At 44.4% G+C, this 27,083-nt stretch overlaps 1 protein-coding gene across 1 annotated transcript in view; it reads left to right on the forward strand.

Annotated features, from left to right (window-relative positions):
- The window catches only part of MAP3K2 (mitogen-activated protein kinase kinase kinase 2), a 404,520-nt gene that overhangs the window by 346,284 nt on the left and 31,153 nt on the right, over positions 1 to 27,083 (forward strand). The window contains exon 15 of the mRNA XM_078679280.1: positions 2,500 to 2,629. Coding sequence (XP_078535406.1) covers positions 2,500 to 2,629 — 130 coding nt within the window. The remainder of the gene's footprint in view (positions 1 to 2,499; positions 2,630 to 27,083) is intronic.

The following is a 27,083-nucleotide window of genomic DNA, read 5'->3' on the forward strand; positions in this document are numbered from 1 at the left end:
TTCTTCCTCTAGCTGCACCCCATAGGTACCTGCAGCCCTTTTGATGAGGCTGTTGAATAGGTACAAGTTGTCAGGAGTTGAAGGCCTTGAGGGGTAACTGTTTACCCCTTTCCCGAGGGACTCTGCGTCAAGGCCTTGCCATGTGTCCTTAAACTGGCTGTGCTCCTCGGAAACTGCAGCCTCTTTAAGTTCGTAGAGCTCTACTTGATCCTCCTCATATGGCTCTGGGGTTGCACAGGCCCTCCGTGCCTAACGGTTTGTTTCTGACTTCTCTGTTTGACGAAGGTTTTGTTGAGATCTGAAACTCCCTCAAGAGGTTGTCGAACTCCTTCTTCCTTTGACATAGGGATGCTGTTTCGACGTTGAACCCTCTTTGTTTGGCTTTGACCGTGGGTGGTGCCTTTCTTTTCAGTGTCGAGGGCTGTCCTGGGCCTGAAACTTTGACCTCCACTACGAGCACTTGCTTGCGTAGGTGTTTTTTTCACCGACTTGCCCCTTCGGAGTCCTCTGGTTCGGACCCGAATGGCTCACTCTGCTTGTGTTGATCTTCGGTCCTCGTGTGTTTCGAACCAGAGTGTCTTTGAGGACTTTGAGTCGGAGGACTTAACGTCCATGCCTCTCAGCAGTTTCATTACCTTTAGCAATTTCTTCACACTAACTTTGTCCGCCTTCTATGCCTCTTTTCTTTTTTCGGTGTCGGCTGCGGAGTCTTCAATGCTCAACTCCTCGTGATGGTTTGGCCTCCTACATGTTTTTCTCCTCATCGCTTGATAAACAGAGGCCTTTCAGGGATTCCTGGTCTTATGAGTGCTAGCCATGGCATTGTGTTCTAGCCTCTGTCGCCGTCTTTCCTTTAGTGTCAATACAAATGTGTTGCAGGCCTCGCAGTCTTCGTCTTTGTGGTCTCTCAATAGGCAAAAGTTGCAGACCTTGTGAGGGTCTCTTGGTGCCATTTTGTTGCGGCAGTTGGGGCAGAACTTAAAGGGGGTATTTACATAACCTTCTACTTCCTCTCCCCTCTTCATTCTCCTGCATTATGGGTATTACCGACTGCCTCCCTCCCCCCCCCATCTAGGTTCGAGAAGACACCTCTTCTATGTTACTTAGAACTTAAAGTGGCCTTTGGTGTTTTCAGTGATTAGTTTTCGCCCTTGTCTCTTTTTTTCTCTACTCTGTGTTTCTTTGGAGCTCCTCTGGCGTGCTTCCATTCCCAACGGCGGTAAAAAGAATCTGGCGATGGCGCCCACATATATGAACTTCCGAGGTGCCATCTGACGTCACACATGGTATGGACTAACCACCAAACGGTGGTCGATGATGCCCACAATAATTTTTTTTTTTTTAAGTTTCTGGACCCAACCACTAAATGGTAGAATAGGGCACAGGAAGTGAATCCAGAAAAGGATTGATGGTGCAAAACAGTAGAATATCTACGCACACCAGCACAATTTCTGGAATCGGGCAAACGTGCGTAGCTGTTTGTAAATCTAGAGGATTACCAGGATGAAGCATTTATTACAAGTAAGTAACCTCTCTTTTGTACACAGTATCTTTTACAGGATTTGCTTTTATAGGTATTTTCTTTAGTATAGCAACATTTGTTTGTGATTCCTTTTTCGAGCTGATTTCATTCTCTGGCTTTACTCCACACCTAACGTGCTTCTTTGCGTTTCATTATGCATTTACCTGGTTGTTTATAATGAACTTTTGACCTGTTTTATGGTCGTTATTACATTTTGTCTGGTCTGTTTCAAGGGATTGCTGCTCTCACCAGTAATATGTAGCAAATGCAAAGTTCAGCTTTGTGCAAAACAAACATATAGCTGGGGAACGCAATGGTCTGCAGCAGCCCTTCAGGCAAGAGAATGTGCTGTGAAAGGTGTCAGTACCTTTCCCACAATATGGGACATTTATAAAGGTTAAATAAAATGTTAATCATAGCACATACTTGCCAGCTGTTTATTGGAACAGAGTTTGGTGGCATACTCTATGCGTGGTCATTTTATAAGACAACATGTCGAACTTCTATTGGGGGCTAAAACTTTAAACTGTGCACCCTCATGAACCACCTATAAGGTTCATACATTGTGGCCATTTATTCATTCTTAAACCTCAGTGAATGACATACATTTGGGGCTAAAATTGTATTCTAGTAGAAATGTATGTGTTTCTTAGTACCAGGGCACCAATTAGGCCCGAAAAGAGAAAGTGGGGCCATTGCCCAGTCCAGCTATTAGCTTAGCTTAATGCTCTGTTTTTTCTGCAGCTAGTGAAAGGTGATGGGTGGCCCTTTTCCTTCATAGTGTCAGTAAGTGATTGTGCAAACTAGGATTTTCGTTAATGTATCAGCAATATTAAACCTAATAAGTCACATAGCATTGAACGTATCGAATTATTTGCTCCTATTTATTTGATAAATGAATTCTCTGTAGTTCCATGCAATAAATGGCTTATTCCTGCACAACTTTGTAACTGTGCTTCTCTCTCTGATTTATGCAGGGTTCAATCAAGGATCAGCTGAAAGCCTATGGAGCCCTTACTGAGAATGTAACCCGCAAATATACCAGACAGATCCTAGAGGGCGTGTACTATTTGCACAGTAATATGATTGTACACAGAGATATCAAAGGTAAGTGGCAGATTTAAAATTTCTGTTCCTAGCTTAATTTTTGATTTAATTTTTCCCATCACTAATGAAATGCATCCCATTGTGTACAACTTAATAGCAGTTTTGAACTCTCAGTTTGCTATTTTGCATTTAAATTTAAAATATATACACATTGATTAAACAAAGTGAAAAACGTGTTTGTCAAACTGGTTCAGGTACTGTAAACTTGCCTTGTTGAACTGCTACTTCACCCTGATTGATCACAGACTACTTTATATTCTTGATCAAGATTTTCTGCTTTTTCTCGAAAGCTTGGCACCAAGGACAAGACTTGATAATGGTAGTATTGAATTTGAGACCTATTATTTCATCAGTTAAAAAAAGATGATATGGAACTGGACTATATAGCGCTTTTGTTGCAACATTCTTTTCCTCTGCCATTACATTTACGCATTATCTTGGCGTTTCGTAGAGTATTGAAAAGTGTGGTTAATGATCAGAAAGAATATATTCTCATCAAGAAAGACTGACTTTTATTAACAATAGGTATGTAACCCCAGAATCTCCTTTGCAGAAATGTGGCTCTCATAAATTCAGTCACGCAGAGCAAATGAGCCTCCTATTCAACATAATAATATTGAGGAAGCTGCCATGCCCTCCAGCCTATGATCTCAAGCAATCGAAAATAAAGGTTGCAGAAATTATCTCCTAAGGGCATTGTGGAAGAAAACGTGAATGCATTATTGAGTGGGGACATTATCGTAAAGTCAGCATTGCACATATGTTTCTGACACTTATATCTTTGGAAATTCGGAGTGAGTTAGCCACAAGACCTGACCCTGAAGCGGGGTAAAACGTTTCCGTCATAGGCGCTACACAACTGACTCTGATAAGATATTGTTCCAGACAGTATTTAATTGAAATTTATGCTCAGATAGTTTGCTGCAGGCGTTCTTAGGGCAGCAAAAATAAAGCATTTCAGCAAAGTTTATCAGCACCGTGCAGTACAATATTTATTAACTTCTTGGTTGCTGAGCTACCACAAATTACCATATTTCCCTAGCATAGCTCAATAAGCCTCCCTTAATTTGGCTGCTTGTCTCATAAACCTGGTTAATGAAACCAGTTCAGCTTGGAATCAAAGACCTCTCCAAAATATGAAAATGAATGTATTCTTTCCAGACTCCAGGCTGATGCTATTTACCAGACTATTCGTTGTCCTCTTATTTGGAGGGCAGAAAGGCATTGTTTCTGACCTGGTGGGGTTAGCTTTTAATTGTAGTGTTTTCATGAACTCTACGCACTTAGAATTTCAAAGTGCAATACAAGCATGGTATTTTTCAACTTGGTGTGGGAGCTGGTCTACTATCTACTTTGGGTGAATCAGAGAAAACTGGTAAATGTATCATCCAGACCAATACAACTAAAAGGGAACTCGACCCTGCTATACATCCTTATTTTTGCTAGGAGTGACACTGCAATCTCCATTTTGGCCACACCTAGAGTTTGAACCTGTTCACCATCTTAACTGCGGAGGACGAATAAATAATGGCCAGTCAGATACCCGAAACAATTTTGTTCACATGGACATACTTGCTACTAAGCAAGTAAGGTTACGGCACTGCTCACAGTTACAATCGCCCTCGATAAAACCCATTTTGATATCTGCATTGACAGTATTTTCTCTTGCCCAGACTTAAAGCCTACCTAAAATTATCCTTCCCAACAATTTCACAGTGTAATCCAGGAAGGTAATGGAATTTACCTGATCTCTATAACTGAAAAGGATGATGGCTCAGAAGTAACCAAAAGACACAAAAATCATAAGAATATTAGTCAGGAGCAGATACAACGGATCTAAATTACCTTTATAAGGGTCCATGGCCACCACATCAGGACTTTGGGTTCAACCTCGATGGACTATCACCTGCTGCCTTTAGCACCTCCATATGCATTGGTCTGTCTGCCTCCAATCAGCTAGGACTTCTACTCAGTAATGGTTACTTCAGGGACAGAATCAGTTTTGTTATTTGACCCCCAACCAGCGACCTACCTCTGGAAAGATCTCATTCTGGAGGCACAGCATGCATCTTTCAGCTCATTCCACACCTTCGTTTTTGCCTCCTCCTTAGCAGGTTTGAAAGCCGTACTATCAAATACATTGATTATGATGCTCATTCGATTGAAATACAGGGTGATATTCACTGGTGACGAGATTCAAATCTATGAGGACTTGGCGGTAGACCTGAGAAAACACTGGGTCTTATGCCCAATCACAAACCTCCTTTGAGCACAGCGAATCTCTCAGTGGGATCATTCATTACAAGTACAATTTCCTTGGAAGCAGAAGCAAATTATTGTGAGATGAGAGAAGAGACGACCAGGATAAATAATATCCTTGTTATCTCTCAACAGAAAGATCGGCACATGGTATGGCTGCAAGTGCGCCAGGGCAGACAGCTTGCCATGGCAGACAGGATACACTAAAGTATGCCAAAAAAAGGTAATGGCTGGAATGCTTGAATTAATCTCAGTCACTGGTATTTACTCGGGTGCATCCTAATCCATCAATATTGTGTACACCATGTCACCTCAGTTTGAACCTCACTATATGCAAATCAGTATTGACCCTACTCCAATGGGAACAATTCAGCCCGAACTGCCAAGCCAGGTCCTCCCTGAACCAGAAGACATAATCAGCGTGTGTAATTACCAGTGGGTGAGATTAATTCAAGCATTCCATACATCACGTTTTTGTATACCTTAGTATGGATACATGATAGACATACATGCGCATGTAATCATGATGGAAGAAAAGAAAGATGTGCTTCAACATCATCTGAAGAAAATTGACACTTCCAGAGAAGGAGTACAGTATACTAGAGACCCAGAGGGAGCCAACTTATTCCCTGAGTCCTGACAGCTGTTGACTGATGCTAGTACAGCATTATCAGAAGCTGCTCCAGAAGGGTTGTTTGTGGGCTCTTCACGGGGCTGGGGAGGAGGTTAATTGGGGATATTTGCTTTTATATATCCTAGAGAAAGAAGCATCTGGTTGAAACTGGGGCTTTGGGCAGGAGTTTTGTTAATTACACAATTTTTCACAAAAGACTGATGAACTTGCAAGAAATCATAGGCTGAAGTCTAGACAGAATGGGGATTGCAGGAGTGTTAAGGCACTACAGATCAGGATTAGTTTGGTCCAACTCTGAGAGGTAGAGGCGCACCATCTGTATGCCTTCTACCACCACACTCACTATGCTGTTTTAGGCACTAGAAACTGCAAATGCTGAGAGGATGGGCACAGGCTATGCCGATCACGTCAGTGTGTCATGAAGCCTGTTGCTCCTCCTTACCAATCCCCAGTGTAAGCTGTTTCTAAGGGTCATTGGCCCCGCTGGCATTGACAAGCATAGTGTTTGCGTTAGTTGGCACTGTGTGAATGTGCCCAGGAACAATGTGACTTGGCATGTTGCTTGCAGAGAGGGTGAGTACAACAGGTGAGTTACTGGCTGTACATAGGAGTGGGCTGCTCCTGGCTATATTTGCACTTGAACTTACGTTTTGTGTGAAGTGTAACGGAGAAGGTCCATGTTGTGGGATTAACATTGTGCTGGTTTGTCTGAATTCTGACAAACGGTGCTTATTTATTTTCTGGTCATAGGTTACTAATTGAAATGTCTTCAGCTTCATTGCATCACCCAGCCCTTTCCTCTTCTCCTCTCCAGGACCTTGATGCTTATTCCTCGCCTGCACACACCATCTGAACCTATTCTCTACCCCCCACTCATTGCTGTATATTGCTTAATACCTCCTTCCCTGGAATCTAGATCAAGGGCGGAGAGGCCTCTTCTATGGAGTCTTCATTGTAGGGTCAGAAAGTGCTTAGGGGCATAACCCCTCACTCTGATCCTCTTCTCCTTTATTGATCCTTTCCTTTGTGCCTGTTCTCATTAACTGCACCATAACCACATTTCTTCCATAGGAACACTGATAGACACACAAGCTTGTTGGTTCTTAAAGCAGCCCTTCCTTGTATACTACATCTCACCGCTATGTAAGCCACATGCAACCATCTACTGGTGGTATCTGTGATTTTAGATGAGTCACGCTCTCATCACTTCTGGGTGAAATTCACAGATGCACTGTTTGGTCTGTGATTTTATCCTGGTTACTGATTTCACTTTGACTCCTTCTGGATGACAGGGAGTAACAAGTTTCTTTATGCAAGTTGCACATTTGTTCTCACACTCTTTCAGCTCACCTCACATATAATGCACTGCCACGCCTCAATGTGGTTGACTGTTTAATTCAATTTTTGTAAATATTTATATTAGCTTTATTATTGCTTGATGTCTTTGTTGGTGTTGGATCAGTATTTGTTTTGCAAGTCTATTCATGTCGACCAATGTTTTTGTCATGATTGTGTTAGCACTGTTTGACTCCTTCCTCATTATTTATATTTTGCATAGTCTTAATAAAGTTTGTATTTAGGCCCATTAATGTGAATGTTTTGTTTATACAACGTTTTCTAATCAATAATAAAAAAAGTTTTATACTGTTTTGAAAACCCTTATATTTGTTTATCCTTTTTTCAATCACATCATGAATTGATATTTTTAGTTACTTGATATATAGTGGGCTTTGAACTGCACCCACTAAGAGCTCACTCTGTTGCATTTACTGCATACCCAGGCTACTGGGAGGTTATAGGCTTCCCTATTATGGTGAACTTCAGTATGACAGGAGCACAACTGATGAATTTCATACACAGTACCAAAACATACAGCACATGGCTGTAGCTCCACCAGCATTCATCCAACCTCGTATGACAGTTGGAGTAGCTGCTCACTCAGTGACCTAAAGAACTATCTTGGTGTCAAGGGGTAAGATTACACTCTGTGAATACCTGTACAATACTGAACAGAAAGATCAGTATGACAATTCACACAGAGTCTCAATTATTTAAAAATAAACCAACGTAAGCCCTTAAAGAAAAGTTAGGCGACTGGCATGACACAGCGATACAAACTTTTAAGGATGTACACCTAACAGTCATTATATTGTTTAAGTACTGCTTTCTTTTTAGCCTAGCACTCTCACAGTGTCCATTCCTCCTGGGTTTCACTTTGAATGTTCTCTTCACCTCAGCTGCTCGCACTAACCTGACCCTCCTCACTGAGCTGCTCCCATTTTGGGATGGGAATGTTGCCTGTATGTTAAACTGGCCTATACCCTTCCCTAATTGACCTAACTGTGTGTGAAACTGGTATTCTGATTTTGTTAGCCCAGTTGACACACTAATCTAACGTATGCTTTATTGCCTAGGAGGCCTGTGCATGCTGAATCCAAGAACTTCAGTCAGTTTGGTGACCATGAAGGGGCGCAATAGTCGTTCCCTCTTCATTGACCTGAAGCGATCGTCCATGACCTGAGTTTGTGACAGGGCAGCATGCACATCTTTTTTGGATAGATAGCATTGAAAAAAATCAGTTTTATGTTTGAATAGAAGTGTGGTCTACCAACCCCACCCATGTACAGTTCCGCTTGGATGTAACGCCCAGATGCTTGTGCTGTCATTCCATGGAATGTCAAGTGTGTGTGTATGTATTGTCTGAAAGGTAACACGCCACCATGTTGTGGTAAGAGTCAGATTGCTGAGACCAATAGGATCCATTTTGGAAGCCTGGACTTAACTGACCTATAAATCTCCACCCATAGCTATTAACTGCATCACCTAAGCTCTCTCCCATAAGTTTTCCTGCATTACTAGAGAACTGCAGACTGCTGTAGAAAGGCAGAAACCGGCCATCACTGCATTATGTCACTGTAGTGGATGTGGGAGCTATAAGAATTGGTTTTATCTCATAGTGTTGTAAACGCTGTAGGTAAGCTCTATTACTTTTTTTTAAAAAAACCATATTTTATTGATTTTAAGCCACAGATACATCACAACATCATCAACCCCTCGTAGCAATATCAAATATATGTTCCATTTTACTCCCAACGTAACTCGGATCCCTCCCCCCCCCCCGTTCGGCAATTGGTGTGAGCAACACCAGACGCGCATAGTCACATAGCATAACAGCGGCTATTGGGACAATCAGATGTGATTCAACGCACTTTGCTTGCATAGAACATGGATGTTCCATATAGTTCAGTCCTCAGCTCCCTCCTGGTGGTCCCGTAAAGCCTGCACCAGCGCTACCCACGCCCTGGCGAGCTCTAGCGCTTTATCGTTATTCATGCGCTTAGCCTGTCTCATGTTAATAGAGCCTTCGCTATCTGCCCACTTACAGAGCTCCGACCTCCACCTCCTATACAATGGCCCTTCCTTCGATTTCAAATGCCATGTAATCTCCCTTTTCGCAAGAAGTAGGCCCAGGTCTATGAATTGACTAATAATTTTAGTCCTGGCTGTGTGTGGAAACCAATGTAGAAGGCATACTGCCATAACAAAGTTAAGGTGCCTATCTGTGATCTCTGTAAGGAGTTCCCCCACCTCCGTCCAATAATTGCCCTAGGCAGGGCAGTTCCAGAGCATGTGATCTAAATCAGCACCCAGCTCACGGCACCGAGGGCATGCCGCGTCTTGAACCCGGAAATATTTGGTAATCTTTCCTGGAGTCCGATATGCACGGTGCAGTATAAAGAATTGTACTTGTTGAAAGCGTGCATTCCTGCTACCCTTCCATGCTCTCCGCATAATGTGTTCCCACACAGTGTCAGGTATCTGCTTAGCTATGCTCGCCTCCCACTTCTGCTTGAGGCCAACGAGATGGCTGAGTCCCTCGTGTATCAACCTGGAATAAAGACAGGTCACTGCTTTAAATGTTCCTGCTGCCATCACCACATATTGACAGATCTTAGTTGTCACCGGTTCAGTCTGTCCTCCCTTCCAGTGTTGTCGGAGGGCTGCCAGAACAGCCGCATGGAGCAGAAAACTTCCATCTGGTAGCCCATATCTGTCGTGCAAGGTCGGAAATGGGATCAGTTCCCCATCTTCGTACAGGTCACCTACCACTTGGATCACCAGCTGTTCCCACTCCATAAGGGGAGACCAATCGCCACCATGCGGCAGGGCGGTCAGCATCCCCAATGAGATTTCCGGGGCATAGTGGTGCCGTACCCCAGCTCTGCGCTGACTCCTGCTCCAGCAAAGTTTAAGAGTTTTTTCCTCTTATCGTCAAGTCTCTTAAGTCAATTTTTTGTTGCAGGACTATGTAGGAAAGGACGTGTCTCTGAATCCCCGCCCCACGCATCAGCTCTTGGCCTCTGAAATCTAACGCTACATGTTGCGTTAGTATCTGCAGTTGGGCAGTCAAATAATAGAGCTTGAAGTCAGGAACCGCCATGCCGCCCTCCGCCTTGGGGCGCATCAGTGTCGTCAATGCTACTCTCTGTCTTTCCTTTCCCCACAAAAAGCCTACGAGCAACGAGCGCAGCTCCCTGAATATGCGCGGAGGGACCAAGATTGGTAGAGTCCTAAAATAATAAAGTAATCTAGGTAGGGCCACCATCTTGATGAGGGCCACCCTCCCCACAACTGACAGAGGAAGCGTCGACCAGAACGTCATGCTTCCTTTTAATGCTCCTATACAGCGCCCTACATTACCGTCCAGCATGTCTGTGGTTTCGTGATAGATTCGAACCCCCAAATACGTGAGGCATGTTGGTTCCCACTTTATCGCACCCACTAGTTGAGGTGGCTGCGCACACGGTCGTAACGGGAAAAGACTAGTCTTACGCCAGTTTACTTTTAGGCCCGACAGGGCTCCAAACTGCGACAACAGGGAGACTGCGGCTTGCAACGCCTCTCCCGCATTGTCCAAGAACAAGAGCAGATCGTCTGCATATAAGGATATAAAGTGAGGTGTATCTCGTAACCAGAGCTCCGGATAGGCTAATCCCGATCTAGCTCGTACTGCAAGGGGCTCTATTGCTAGGGCAAACAGTAAAGGAGAAAGCGAGCATCCCTGCCTCGTCCCCCTCAGGACCGGGTACTGGGCTGAGATCACCGCCCCAGTCGTACTCTAGCCCTCGCCGAAGAGTATAGCACTTTCGTCCAAGTCCCAAAGTGTTCCCCCACACCAAATCTCGCCAGCACCCTGTGAAGGAAGGGCCATTCCAAGCTATCGAACGCCTTCTCTATATCCACCGATAAAGCCGCGGGCAACCGCGCCTCACGGTGGTCCCCTCCCATAATCCTGATCAGCCTCCGAATGTCCGACGATGTATTCCTGTTCGGGATAAATCCCGCCGGGTCCAAGTGTACTAATGTGGTCATATATGGTATTAATCGGGTCGCTAATATCCGACTCAGGATTTTATAGTCTACCGTCAGCATAGATAGCGGCCTGTAGGAGGTCACATCTGTCGCACTCCTTCCTGGCTTCAAAAGGGGAATGCATGCATTGACGTGGGCAAGTGACCCACCACCTTCGCTTCCCGATAGACCTCCAGTAGACGGGGTGCCAAGATGTCTACATAGTATGAATAAAATTCAATGGGGAGCCCTTCAGCGCCAGGCGTTTTATTTCGGGCCATACTTTTGATCGCGCTGCGGATTTCGGACAGAGTCACATCCGACCCCAACAGTTTCGCCTGTTCATCGTCTAAGGCCGGGAGGGGAATCTCAGCTAAGTAGTAGTCTATCTCTGCTTCCTCTCCATCTAGCTGACTCTGATATAGTGTTTCGTAGTACGTTAGGAACCACGATGACACCTCCCTTTGGGTGTAAGCCATGGTACCTGTTCCAGTTTCTATGCTCATGATTGGAGCTCCCCTCTGCACAGGATCAGCCAACCGCGCTAACAACGCGCCCACTTTATCACGCTCCGCATGGGTTTTTATCACGTAGTTCTTGTGATCAAAGCAGCGGAGGCGCTCAACTTCAGCCGCCGCCGGTTCCCTTGCTTCCACAAGCCTATCCTGTAAAGTAGGCTGTTCTGGTCTCAGCCTCTCCACCTCCCTTAATCGTTCTTCCGCTTTGGCCACATCTCCCATAATCACTTTCCGCACTCCCGAGAATTTGCTAATACAGAGCCCCCGTATCACTACTTTGAAGGCGTCCCACTCTTCTGCACGGTTGGAGGCCGCACCCTGATTCTCCTCAAAATAGTGCTCAATGCCCTCTCTAACCGCCGCTTGGAAGACAGAGTCCTCCAGGGTGTCAGGTTGGAGCCGCCACATGGGTATGGCCAACCTCTCCTGTTGCCAATTAAAGGACAATAACAGCGGGTTGTGATCAGAAATGGTCTGTGCTAGGTACTCGGAATGTGCTACCAGGCGGGCCACCGTCCGGGAACATAGTATAGCATCTAACCGGACGTGCAACTTGTGTTGCGCCGAAAACAAGGAGTAATCACTGTCATGAGGGTGGTGTGCACGCCACACATCTACCAGGCCCCAGTTATTCTGCCAATCCAAGCGTTTTCCTGCCACTCTCCTGACTGGGGAATCAAGCAGTGGCGGATGTGATCGATCCAGGGCCACGTCACTTATGGAATTAAAGTCCCCTCCTACAATTACTGGCCCAGCCAAATATCGCGCTAGTGTCCCTGAAAGACCTTCGAAGAAGCGAGCCTGATCCACATTGGGAGCATAAATACTACAAAGTGCAACATCCTTACCAAACAACCTCCCTTCTACCACTACGTACCGTCCCTCTGGGTCCAAGGCATGGCTCGTGGCCTGAAGCGGAACACCCGCTCGCACCCAAATCAGCGCCCCCTAGCGAACGCCGAGTACGACGTGCTTAAGACCTGACCTCTCCAACTACGCTGCAATGCCCGACCCTCCACCTCAGTAAGATGGGTTTCCTGAAGCATAGCTATGTGTACTCCTCTCCGCACCAGATATGCATGGACCTTATACCTTTTAGCCATTGAATTCGAGCCTCGAACATTCCACGTGATACAACGCAGTTCAGGTAACACTCCCATCCCGCCTGTACCACCACCTCCAGGTGTCCCGCAGTCGGTCACCCACACCAAAATTGCTACCCCAAACAACAACTACCACTTCAATAACCCCCCTCACCCCCCCAGAACAGGACCTAATACAAAAATATCAGCCCCCATCTAAACTAGTCCCTCACACACACACCTAAACCCTGCAGCAGCCACTACAGGTTGTCTTATGGGCAATCGGGGGCAGCTCAGCCCCGACGGGCAGCAGCACCAGCCACACACTCCATCGCCCAGTGCTCCCCCTTCGTGCACACAGGAGCAAGTGCCCCCCTCTCCCCATAGTCAGAACGAAGTTGCCCCATTGACCCATGCCACATGGCCGCCCTTCCTTCGGTTACTCATCCAGCATTCCGTCTGCCGTCCCGGGTGTGACGTCCGGGCCCCTGGTGCTGTCTGTGTCCGAGTGTTCGACTTCCGACCGCTGCCGTTCTTCCTCAGTGTCAGTTCCTACAACTGAGACAGGTGTCTGGGAGCCAGTGATCGCCGCCGCCGCCTCCAACGCCCCCTGTCTTTCCGCTGCTGCCTGCGACAGCAGCTGCGCTCGCAAATTCCTGTTCCTGTTTGCGGACCTGCGGCACTGCAGTCAGCTCCGATCGTCGATGTTTTTTACTTTCTGTTCCCGCCCTGTATGTTTCGAGCCATGACCACGCCTCTTCCGTCGTGTGAAAAAACTGCGCATGGCCATGCACAATGATTCTCAGCTTCGCAGGGAATAACAAGGAATATTGGATCCCTTCTTCCCTGAGCTCTTTTTTAACTGCCAGAAACGACGCGCGGCGCCTCTGGACGTCCTGCGTGTAGTCCGGAAAGATCGTCACCTTGCTATTCTCCAACGCAAATGGGCCAGACGAGCGGGCCCTTTGGATCAGCAGGTCCCTGTCTTTGTAGTGAAGCAACCTGGCAACCACCGGCCAGGGGGGTCGGCCCGGCGACGGAGGCCGTGCTGGCACCCTATGCGCCCTCTCAAGCGTGAAGAAGGTGGACAATCCCTCCGGCGCCACCGTCGTCCTGAACCAGTTCTCCAAATATGCCACCATGTCTGTCCCTTCAATTTGTTCAGGAAGGCCCACCACGCGTACATTGTTGCGCCTATTGCGGCTCTCGGCATCTTCTGCCCACTGCTCCAGGACCTGTATGCGATCCAGCGCCTCTTCCAATTTCGCTGCCAGAGCAGACTGCGCTGACGCCAAGTCTCGGAGGGTATCTTCATTAGTCTTGACCCTGTCTACCAGTTTCGCATGGTCCGCTCTCAGGAGTCCCAGACCAGTAGCTACTTGCGCAATGTCTTGTTGTAGGGCGTCTTTAGAGGCAGCTATCGCTTCTATAATCCTATCGAGCTGGAGCCCCAGGTCGGGCCCCCCCTCCCCTGTCTTACATTCCGCAGTGGCAACACCACTCGAATCCACTGTTTCATCCTTTTTGCCTTTAGGCTTCATCTTGGCTAGTAAGTCCCCTACCGGATAGCCCACAGAATGCGTCACCTCAAAGGCCACTCCGCTGTTCTCTCGCCTCCTCCGCACTGCCAGTGCTTTCTATGACACGGGAGCTGTGCCGGATCTAGTGCTAATGTTCGACCTGATGTAGGGCACAGTTCTGAACCACTACTAATTCACCCCCAGTCGGCCAGCAACAGCAGAGACCCCAGTCAGTTCTCCAGCATCCACAGCAAGCGCGCAGTCTTGCCCTTCCAAATGCAGAGCAGCCGCCAGGAGAGTTTCCCCAGGAAGGCCCGTCCCTACTAAGCTCCAAGCACTCCCTTCTCAGCACTCCTAGGATAGCCCCTCGCTAGTTCCAGGAGAGCGTCCCATGAGGTACTACCAGATCACCGCACCGAGGGCAAATCGCGGGTCACCAGATATCGCGTCACTGTTAGAGTAGGCTCAAGCAATGGTCATCCCCCTTCAGCACAGTGCTCCAGGAGTCCGCCGAGTGCCACAGCCGATCACGAGGTGTCCCTGCAGGCCCCGCTGCAGTCTCCGCTCTGCTCAGATCGGTCACTGCACTTTCATCCAGGTCCCGCGCTACTCCAGCGGCCCTTGCTCCCTCAGCAAGCACAGCGCCGCGCGCCTGAAGCCCGCCCCACCTCCGTAGCGCGGAGCCCAGGCACCCAGCACCGCACCTACCTCGGGATCACTTCCAGGGCCGCACCTCCGCTGTGCTGCTGGTCCAGTGCGAATCTCTGGGCGTCTTTCCTCTCCGCCACGCTTCCGATGTTCCCCGCCACTATAGCCGCATCAGGGTCCGCCACCGCCGACCTCCACAGGCCTCCCGGGGCATGAACCAGCCCCCTCCAACGCTGCAGGCAGTCGCCGGTGCCGGCCAAGGATGTCCTCCTTGCTGCAGTCCCCCGCCGGAATTCAGGGCTCAGCCAGCATGCAGCCACAGCGCTCGCCCTAATCTGAGTCGAGCCCCACCTCCACTTCTGCCAAAATCGGGGTTCGGAGCCTCCGTGCGGGCAAGTCGTCAAGCCGCAGCGTCAGGGAGCTAGGTCAAACCCCAGACGGCGGTCGACGTAGTTCTGGGTCCGCTGGCAGCCCACTTCACCGTCCGGCACCGGGGATCGTCTTCAGCTTCGGCTGTCGTCCGCCATCTTGCCTTTGTTCGGGAACGTACGGCCGCACCGGACACCCCGCTCCTGAGTACCCAGGAGAGTCCCCCAGCGCCACTGTCCGCTGCCTATATGCTGCAGGCTGCTTGGGGATTTAGCGCCAGGCAATTATGCGTGGAGAGGAGGGCAAAATCAGGATTTTGGCTGGGAGCAGGCGCGGAGCTCCGAGCTCACGCCGCCATTCCCGTCGGCGTCCAAGCCACGCCCCCTAGGTAAGCTCTATTAATGTGTACAATATTTTCTTTTAATCTATAAAATCACTGCTCATTTTCCTACGATAAACATTGGGCTGAACAACGTTATTGTGTCTGTTGGTTGACTGTTGACTGCTCAGTTTCTGTCCTCTACACTCCGACCCTGGGAAAGTTTGTACTTATGCCTTTGTTACCTTTTATATGCGGAAGTGCTGTTCTTGGTCCAGTTTAGGAACCATGCCTGCCCTGTAGATCTCTAAAAGTTCTTGTTTCCCCAGGCAGCTTTGCGATGATACTGATGATGGATATTAGAAGGTGCAAACAATTCCAGGCAAAAGGTACCAGTTGACTAGAATCCCCACTATTGCCTTCCTGGCCTTCCTTCCTGGGTGTGTAGGATTTTTTGGAAGTCTTTGTAACTTTGAACTGCAGTTTCTTTAACAACAGTTGAAGTGACTATGTTCACTTACTTTAGGAATGACTAGACAATGTCTGGAATGCATAAAGCAAAGTTTAACCTAGTAACTCTTGAAAGAAATGTGGCCTGCACAGTGCACTGATGTCTTTCTTTGGAGCCTTGGTGTGGACCGCTCCAACTCTTTTAGAAGATACATACCATCCCATGGGACTCCCCCACTTAGTAAGGCCATGTTCAGAAGCCAATGACATAGCACTAATACAGACCCATGAGACTGCACAAAGCGAGACACAACAATAGTCATTTGATAGACTGCCCCTTGACTTGTTGCTTGTCCCATCAACATCTACCAGGAGCTTGACAAGCTGAAAAGACAGCTGAAAAGACAGTTTTTCTAGCATATACGCACTCCCATATCGCTCACGTGGATTATATTCTCCAACTGAAAATTGTTATGTGCAGCAAATGCGAAGGATCTCACTATAAGCTTTGTAGGTTGAAAACCAAATCAGAAGTCTAAAATTGTGTTACTGGAAAACCTCAATTAATCATTTATAATATATAGAGATAACCAGTTACAGAGAGAACCCGTTATGTGATTGTCCCAGCTTTCTGCTGACACACTGTATAATTGTAATGGCAACAAGTAAGCTCAATGTGAGTGTAACCTAGCGTCAGTTTTGCCGATGCAATTTCTTTCCGAGGAAATCACATTATGAAGTAAAGAAAGGGGGTAGGTATGATTTATCAATAGGTGTAAAAGCGAAGAGTGAAGTTGGACATCTGAATATCAACACCATACTGCAGGTAGCATACTTTGCGTTTATTCATTTATGCAACACTGCTTGTCGCAAGGAGGCTGCTATAGATAGTAACATAGGAGGGATTTGGGGTTTGCCAAAGGAAAAAGAGTAAACCATGTGTGATGCTTAGGGATGAAGAGGCGCCATTCAAAGAATATGTATTTGAGGAAGAAATACACCATAGCATGGAGATGTACAATATCAGACAGGCGCTTACAGGACCAGCAGATAAATCTAAAGACATTTTTTTCATAGTTACTGCTATGTCACTGCATAGTGCACATGGAGTCACCTGTGTTCCATTGCAGCACCTTTGGTGGCCTGTAGATCATTATGCAGGGTTCTGAGTTTTTCATCGCAGAGTAGAGTCTAAATAGGTTTGTAGGGAGATGGTGTAATTATTGCAATTAAGTGAGTATATGACACTTGATGCGGCCTGTAAACCACACAAACAAGCATTGGAAAAGTCAATTGCCTTGTTGTAATGTTTCAAATGCAGGCATAATGCACATATACTGTTCCCATATATTAGTTACATTAAATCCCAAACCAATTGGATTTGTCAGTGCCTATTAGAAAATAAATCCAATCACATTTAAAAGCTCTGCAGGGAAATGGACCGAATTGTACTGTACTCTACTGTACACTACAGAGTCTGCTACCTTTTGTTAGCACTTTCTGGTGGATACTTATATATGCAAATTCTGCATCTGTTGAATAATTCCAGGCATCAGACTGGATCCAGAAACTGCACTGCTCCCTACGCTGGAATGGGATCCTGCCTCTGCATTTGTGCTAGTAGTGGTGCCTGGTGATGTCACTGAAGCCATGTAGCATCTATCGTGGCGTGACATCAGTCTGCTTTTTTCCGCTACTTCAATGTGGACCCAAAGCTTGTTCTTAGTCCCTTATTTTATGCACCTTTTCGCGTCAACATAATTTGTAAATCTCCTAGGTGCAGTGCTAGAGAGGTCTCCCCCAAATCTTTTGGACTTTATGCCTTGTAGGAACTGTGAGGTGCAGATGTCCATAACAGGCCCTCACCCTATTTGCATGTGGGGCCTGGGGTCGAACCACGACTTCAGGTCATGTGAATCCTGTTGCAGCATGCACACTAAGGCAAGTAAATAGTGGAAGGCTGATTTTGTAATGGTGTTTGCCTACAAAGATAAATGTGGCTGATAATGTTTGTAGCCCTGCTGAAGGTCACCGATATCCCACTTCTTGAACAGGAATAAGAAGCATTTGTCAAAATGTAAGCCACCTCACCCACCCATCTACTATTCCCACAGTATATTGATCCACTGAGCCAGAGTTGATGCCTCTAGAGCTCTTTGAACCAGCATCACCGGCAGAATCTTCCCTGGAGCCGGTGGCCAAATTGTTCTTACCTGGAAAACCTTCAGCCTCAATGCCAACATTTCCTGGCTTTTCTGCTCCAGCCTATATTCATGCCCTTTGTGGCAGTGGCAGTATCCTTTAGCACCAAACCGCTGGTGCTGTAACACTTATCTTTTCCTCTCCTGTACAGCACTATACTTTAACGCTGCTGTATATTGCTCTGCCACTGACATCACCTCCTCTGCTCACCATGACTCCGCTGGTGCCAAGCTTGACTACACCGGCATAACGTGCCTCTTTGGATTCAGGGCCAACCCATCCTTCACAGGACCTATGATCCATTAGAGAGGTGCAACAGTTTCATGAAGAGGAGGGATACTCTTAAGAAATTTTGCTTGCACATCACTCCTTAATGAGCCCTTCGGAACGGACATGGACTCTCTTGGGGTTAGTGATGCTACCTGGACCAGGATCCTATTATTCTGATGCTGGAATATGCAGGCCTTACTTTGGCCAGTGGTTTAGATGCCTCCACTGAATTTCTTTTGTTCACCTCCACTAAGGTCACTTCTTCCAGGCTGCGGAAGTGTTGGAACTTCCCCCTACCATCTATTGAGCCGTACCCAAATCTGCTAACCGGGGTTCTTCAGCCTTCAACTCCCTTGTGGGAAACAATTCTGCCTTTTATTGGTGACTGATTGAACCAGTGCGGGCTGTATGGGTCACATCTTTGTCGGCCAGGCTTTGAATAGGTTGGTGGCAAAATAGTATCACCCTGCCGTTTGTTTATCCTTCTTTTGTGTCGGCCCACCCGTCACTGGAAAACTTAATGATTTAGGCATCTTGCAGTTCTGAGCAGGTATCTGGACCATCCCTTCTACACCTTACGACTGAGAATCCAAGCTCTGAGAGCATGGTTTCAGAAACTCTTCTCCGTTGGCAATATGACGCTCAAATCCCTAAACTTTAGATGCTTCCTTGGAGATATACATATACTTTGTGGAACATGGCTAAATTGGTGGTGCCATATGTTCCGATAGACCACAGAGGCCATTTTTCTGAGATCTTCAAGTATGTACAAGAAGCTTCCCGGCACATTATTAAGTCAGGGTTGGACACTGCAGATTCCATAGCTCAAGCCGTGGGATCATCTGATTTTCTTCAGATGTGCAGGCCCCCATGATGGATCTTTCATTCAACTGGCCTACCCCTTTGGTGATAAAGTGGAGACAGAATTTTAAAGAATTAAGGCCAGAAGGGTGACAGCTAGGACCCTTGGCTGACCACATCAGTTCCAAAGGGAATAAAAGGCAGTTCTGCAGCTATTAAGGTTTTCTAAGGGATTCCGTTTTTGCCTACGACCGACTCAATACCAAAAGCGCCAGACTTTAAATCTCCTCAGGCCAAAGGAAGGGTCACAGCGTCCACTTATTATCGCCTCCTCCTTATTATCGCCTCCTCCTCCTCCCTGGCTCAACCATGGAAGCATTTCTAGTTCATTCCTACTAGAACACCAGGAGCCTGTGGGAGGTTGTGTGTCCTCCTTTCTGTGAGCGTGGCAAGCCATTACTTTGGACAAGTGGATGCTTCAGGTAGTAGAAAGTTGGTATACCTCACCCTTCTTTCGCGTTCCTTCCCTCATCCCTCCTCAACCTTCTTCCTTCTCCAAAGACTACCTCTTTATTTCACAAGAGTAGGTGGCCTCACTTCTCATAAAAGGAGCAATGGATTTAGTATTAAAGCAAGAAATTGGGCAGGGTTGTTAATCGATATACTTCCTTCTTCCAAAGAAGGATGGCAGTCTGCCTCCAATCCTAGACTTTGGCCACTCGCCACTCTACCATGCACTGTGCTCTCACACAAGATATGATGTGTGATGTCATATCTATCATTATAAATAATATTATTTTAGAAGGTATAACTGATATAATATAAAACGGTATAAGCAGTGCATGGAGAATGCGTGAGTTATAGTTAATGTAGGGTGGCTATTGAGTTGAATACACGATATGGAGGTGCGCAAGTTATAATGATAAGTTGTTGTTGCATAAATTATAAATTAAAGTTATTAGTTTAGAAATGTTATTTTTGTGTACTTTCGTTTGTAGCTAAAGAATAAATACAGTTATATAAATTTAAAGGTGGTCTGTAAATTATAAATTTAAGGAATAACTTTACTGAAGAATTCCTGAAGAGTGTCTAATGTTTGTGTATTTTAAGTTTGGCTTGTATAGAAAGAATAAATACAGTTTTCCTAACTATATCAAAGGTTTAACTTTTGTTGTTTTCATTGGATTTCTATAATTTAAATTTTTAATACTTTTTTGACATTGCAGAAGTTACTGTAGAGGAGAGTGTCGTAAAGTACTGTTTTAGAGTATAGTGTTGTACAGTGGAGTGGAATAGCTTACAGTGGAGTAGTGTAAAGTGGTGTAGAGTGGAGTGTTGTGCAGTGTGGTACAATGGAATGGCGTAGAGTGGAGTGTTATGGAGTTGAGTGGAGTGTGGTAGTTTGTAAAAGCGTACAGTGGAGTAGCGTAGAGTGAAGCGGCTCACAGTGAGGTACAGTGTAGTGGCATACAGAGCAGTCGCATAGAGTGAACTTTCATAGAGTGGAGCTGTGTAGAGGTCAATAATGTACAGTGAAGTAGCATACTTCCATAAAATGGTGTGGCATACAGTGGAGTGTAGCTTGGAAGTGTGTTTACGGATGTAGATGTAATGTGGCAGTAGAAAATAATGGTAATGTTTCGTAGTATGTGTGAATAGTGTAAGTGGTTTTAAAGTTATAAGTTTTAAAGTTTTTAGTTATGTATTGTACCGTGGTATATGCGCATATTAAGGCAGTATGTGATTGGCAAATGGCTGTTTACCAAAAGTAGAAGGCAGTCATGTCATTTTCAGCACATTTTGTCTGCATTCTGCGTTTTGCTGCATTCTGGGTTAGGGTCTCAGATCAATGGAAGTAATCGATGTTATTGTTGTTCTATACCTGTTACCACTTTATTAAAGTGTAAATAGGTAGAGAAATGTATTTAGAATTTGCTTTATATTTTACAGCAATTTAGGAGACCTGCACATTTAAAAAGAAGTACTAATGGGGCGGTAACTCACTCACACACGCATACAGTCCAAGATGGGGCCATAGGTCGGCTGTCTCTGTTGGGAGTGGTATTGGCCTCAGGCCAGGTGGCAGTTGGATTAACGTATGGTAATTACATTTTACCTAAAAAAAGCTGTAGAAATTCACTGAAAAAAACAAAGGTTACAGGGATGTTATTTTTAGGCAAAGGAATTTTAAAAAACTTTAGATATTCACTAAAAAACAAATGTTACAGGCATGTTATAGTTGGTTCTGATTTTACACACACAGAACCATAGAAATTCAACAGTTTTACGTATCTCAAGAAACTATTACTGGTGCCCTAAGGTAACTATAACTCTCGTCCTCATAATGCACTGCTAATTAACCCACATCAGTCACGACATCATTGAGCACATCTGTAACATTTCAAATAAAATTATTTATGAGAAAACTGCACGGGCGCGAGTTATAGTTACCTAAGGGCACGAGTTATAGTTTCTTGCGATAAGTAGAACTATAACTGCTGTAAAATCTGAACCTAACTATAATGTCCCTGTAACCTTTGTGTTCGAGGCATGTGTGTTGTACATACACATTCTTTGCATACTCCTGCCATCTAGTGTTTGATCTGTAGTGGAGACACCATTACACATAATAAGTATTTAATAAAGAGGTGTATATGGCGTATTGACTTGTTGTACACCATATACACCTCTTTATTTAATACTTATTATGTGTAATGGTGTCTCTACTATAATTTGTTTTTCCTACCAAAATCTCATACTAACAATTTACTCTGTCTGAGCCTTTTTGTTTCAGGTTGTACGTCCTTACCGCTAAGTTGGATTCAGTCTTGTGTCCCACTTTATTTGTTTCTTGCTGAATTTTGTGTATATTTAAGCAATTATATATTGAAAACACCTGTCCGTCTGGACAGCTGTAAAATATAGTACTGATTGGATCTATATTCATTGTTTGCTCTCATTAATCCTTGTCTAGGGACCACTGTGTTTAGAAATATTTGATTGCCCAAGGTCCCTGACCAACCTTATTTGGGTTCCCTTGTTCTTTATAACACAGATTGTGCTCACAGCATCTCTGACAGGTTGGGGTACCCAACTCCAACATTACACAATACAAGGCCTGTGGAGTAACAATCACCAAAGTCTCCACATCAACTATCTAGAACATCTAGCAGTTTTTCTAGTGCTCAAGATTTTTCAAACTCACCTGATAGGTAAAACTGTCCTAGACTGCACAGACAACATGACAGCAATGTATTATGTGCAAAAACAGGGAGGGACGCCACAGCCAACAGCGCAAAATGCCCAAACTTCGGCTCCAGGTTCCCACACCCACTCTTAAATGGCAATGCTGTATGGATAAACTGGTCAGGGATATTTGCCTACGCTTTTCCAACTCTCCCCCACATTCCGTGTATGGTTCAAAAGCCCAGACAAATGTACCTCTCACTAATTCTAGTAGCTATCACCTGGGCCCGTCAACCATTGTATACCACCCTGTTCGAGCTGTCACTAGTTCCACATCAAAAGCTGCAACTCACCTCCAGCCTCCTCACGCAGAACCATGGAGAAATCAGACATCTAAATCCCAAAGAACTGAGCTTACCAATTTGGCTTCTGAAGTCAGAGTTTGGTTGTTTAAATCTGCCACCAGACTGTATGAATATTCTAAAAGAAGCAAGAAAGCCTACCACCAGTGCTTGCTATGCAGCAAAGAGGAAAATATTTGTTGTCTACTGCAATAACAACAAAATCAACCCTCAAAATGCTTCTATGCAACACATTATCTATTCACTGTTACACGTACATCTATTCGTTTGTACCTCGAAGTATTTGCGTATTTGTCACTATTCAGAGTTCCATTAACCAAACCCTTCATGGAAGGCTTGAAAAGGGTAATGCCATCCAGGATTCCTCCTGCCCCAGTATAGAATCTCAACATTGTCCTTACAAGGCTCATGGGTCCACCTTTGAACCATTGCATAAGTGCCCTTTGCAGTTTCTCTCATGGACAGTTGCTTTCCTCATTAAGGAGAGTTGGTGAGCTACAGGCATTAACATTAGAAGAACCCTTCTTTTGGTTACTCAAAGACAGAGTAGTTCTCCGCACCAACCCTAAATTCCTCCCCAAAATGGTTTCTGCTTTTCCGATAAACCAATCTGTTGAGTTACCTGTGCTTTTCCTCAACCTGATTCTATAGCAAAATGCGCTCTTCACACTCAACGTAAAAAGAGCTTTATTGTACTACATAAATAGGACAAAAGCTTTTCGCAAAACAAAACAACTGTTTGTTGCATTTGCTCCACCTCACAAAGGCAATCCCATTTCTAAATCTGGTTTTGCAAGATGGATTGTTAAATGCATTCAAACATGCTGCGCTAAAGCTAAAAGAACTTTATCCAAACCCCCAAAGCGTATCCCACCTCCAAAATGGGTACTTCTGTGGCCTTTTTAGGTAACATTCCTCTAGCTGACATATTTAAGGCAGCTACATGATCTACACCATACACATTTACCAAACACTATTGTGTAGATGTGTTAGCACGTCGACAAGCTAATGTAGGCAAAGCAGTACTTAAAACAGTATTTCAAACAATTGTAACATCTACAGGTTAGCCACCACTTTGGGAGTATACTGCTTTGTAGTCTATGCAAAGCATGTGTATCTACAGCACATGTGCCTCGAACGGATAATGTTACTTACCCAGTAAGCATCCGCTCTTGGCATGTAGAGCTGTAGATTCACATTCGCCTCCCCTGGTACCTGTATTGTTGTTGCAGTCCTTGATTCGACATTCATATGCATGGACATCTCTATACTACTCTCACTAACTCCATTCTCACCCTCTTGCGGGAGAACAATCTAACAATGGAGTGGATGATCATGCACACTATCACCGAAAGGAGGAGTCACCATACCTAGTGACTAGGAAAGACTTCTTTAAAGAAAAATAACTTGCAAACATTCGGACCCAACACCAGATGGCAGGAGTATGCAAAGCATGTGAATCTACAGCTCTAAATGTCAAGAACAGATGCTTACTGGGTAAGTTACATTCTTTTTTTATGTGTATATGTGTGTGTGTGTGTATATGTATATGTGTGTGTATATATATATATATATTTTCACTCAAAAAACTATAAGTTTTAGTGGTGTTATAGTTAGCTGGACATTTTACTCATACAAAACCATTGAAATTACTCCTATATAGTTAGTTGTACTAACTATATTTCGCGCACCCGCAATCCACTGCTGATGATGTCACATATTAGATCATTCATGACATGGTCAGTGACATCACTGATGACATCACTGATGACATCACTGATGACATCATCCAGTGAATGTGGTTTGCTTCGTTATTTAAATATGCATTATATATATAGCAATTTGCATTGAAGAATAAGTGGATATATATAAATAAATATTTGGATGGAGGATTTAGTAGCAGTGTAATTGACTGTTTACTTGACCAATTTATAATGTCTCACTAAATATAGTGGATAGTGACTAAACTGTGTGAATATCTGTATCACTTTGTCAGTTGTTGTGTAAACTGATTCTACAGTTGGTTACTAGCTATGTGAAAGTCTATATTAGTTATTGATTAGTTAACTGAGTATTTGTATGGGAGTGTGAAAGTGTGTGTGGTTCGGTGGGGGGGTGTGACTGTCCAAAGATGTGTGAATAGTGGATTCAGTAGATATATGAAGTTAAAACTACATGTTCTAACAGTTGTTTGGGTGAGTGAATATCTTTATGGGTGTGGTGATGAGCAAATATATTTCTCAATGGTACAGGTCCAACAAACTAGAAAAATAAAAAGCAGTGTGTGTCAGTTGTTGTATATAAATAAGTATACATAAGACACAATGATTGTGTGAGTGACTGTATGGATAACTATACTTGTAATAATGATTTTATAATTCACTAAGTATGACTTACTATCTAAATGAATAGAAGAAGTGGTGTTTGTATAAGTGTTTTGCTAAGTAAATATGTAAGTATGATTCATTGTTTGCATAAGTGAGTAGGATGACTTCATATGTGAATAGGATGCATGCTGTTGTTTAATGTCGATATAGATGTATAAGTATTTTTGATAGTGTTCTATTGTTCATTGACAGCATGTATGAGTGAATCCATAGGTAAATGATTAGATGTGTGTATACATCTATGAATCACTGAGTGGATTTTTAGATACTTGTATTGCTGTGACAATGGATTTAAATATGATACTCTGTATTTTACAAAGAGTGATGAAAAATTGTAATAGTGTATGAAAAGGTGTATGTGATTGTCACGTGGATGATGTCATCAGTGATGTCATTTGAGATGTCATCAGTGATGTCACTGACCATGTCATGAATGATCTAATATGTGACATCATCAGCAGTGGATTGCGGGTCCGCGAAATATAGTTAGTATAACTAACTATATAGGAGCAATTTCAATGGTTTTGTATGAGCAAAATGTCCATCTAACTATAACACCACTAAAACTTATAGTTTTTTGAGTGAATTTCAAAGGTTTTTTAAAAGCTAATTCCTAACTATATAACTCCTGAAACCTATGTTTTTTTCAGTGAATTTGCAAGGTTTTTTTAAATGCTAATTCCTAACTATATAAGGCCTGAAACCTATGTTTTTTTCAGTGAATTCCAAAGGTTTTTTAAATGCTAATTCCTAACTATATAAGGCCTGAAACCTATGGTTTTTTCAGTGAATTTGCAAGGTTTTTTTAAATGCTAATTCCTAACTATATAAGGCCTGAAACCTATGGTTTTTTCAGTGAATTCGCAAGGTTTTTTAAATGCTAATTCCTAACTATCTAAGGCCTGAAACCTATGGTTTTTTCATTGAATTCGCAAGGTTTTTTAAATGCTAATTCTATTAGCGGATAACGTTTTTATATATTAAAACGTTTTTTAAATCTAAAATGCCTGCTTTGCTAACAGAGTTTTTAAGCACAGGCTCTTTTGTCTCTGGTGGCCATCTTGGGAGACTGCATATCACAATTTTTTTAATGAAATATAAGAGGATTTGAGAAGTCACTCAAAATGTGCCCTAATTTTTCTTTCTTCAGCACTAATCATATTTTCTATGGCAAAATGAACCCCGTCATTTTGTTCCTTTGCAAATTAAATGTTTTAAGTGTTAACACTTTATTCCAATCAAGATGACTTCAGATGTGCCATACTTTTGTCATAAGTAAGACTGTTAGCGCTCTAGTTGTTCTTTAGAACACTCGGACATTCTGTCATTGGGCTATAGTTGGGCTACATCTGGCTGATATTTGGGCTACATTTGTTTTTTTTTGTCTCTGGTGGCCATCTTTGGGCTACATTGGGCTACATTTGGGCTCTAACATATATATAGCCCAATGTAGCCCAATATATATTTTTTCAAAGTAGATTTTCGTAAAAACCACTGGAGCACATATCTTGAGACATAGCAAAGGCACATCGGGCTACCAGTCCCTACAATTTTGTCAAGTTTGGTGGAAAACCATTCAGCCGTTCGGGCTAAAAGTGAGTCCAACCGCCCTATGGAAATTAACATGGGGAAAACATGTTTTGGGACCCCCCTTTTATCTCTGCCCCGCTTGACGAATCCCCCCCAAACTTTCAGGGAAGGACCGGAGCGCCGCGAGGCAAAGTTAAGGAAAATTTCAGGAAGATTCCTCAACCGGCGCCAAAGTTATTCCCAATAGAATGTTGCGATTTCATATGGAAAACAATCCTAACTATATATACCTACTGGCTATCGCCAGTAGGGGGGGGGGGGGGGGGCGGGGGGGGACGGGACGGGGGGGGGGGGGGGGGGGGGGGGGGGGTGTGTGTGTGTGTGTGTGTGTGTGTGTGTGTGTGTGTGTGTGTGTGTGTGTGTGTGTGTGTGTGTGTGTGTGTGTGTGTGTGTGTGTGTGTGTGTGTGTGTGTGTGTGTGTGTGTGTGTGTGTGTTTTTTTTTTTTTTTTTTTAGACTTGGCATCTTTTTGCGTGTTTCCCCTGAGTTTTTGCTTTCTGACCTCC

The sequence above is a fragment of the Lissotriton helveticus genome, chromosome 3_1, assembly GCF_964261635.1.
Source record: "Lissotriton helveticus chromosome 3_1, aLisHel1.1, whole genome shotgun sequence".
NCBI lineage: Eukaryota > Metazoa > Chordata > Amphibia > Caudata > Salamandridae > Lissotriton > Lissotriton helveticus.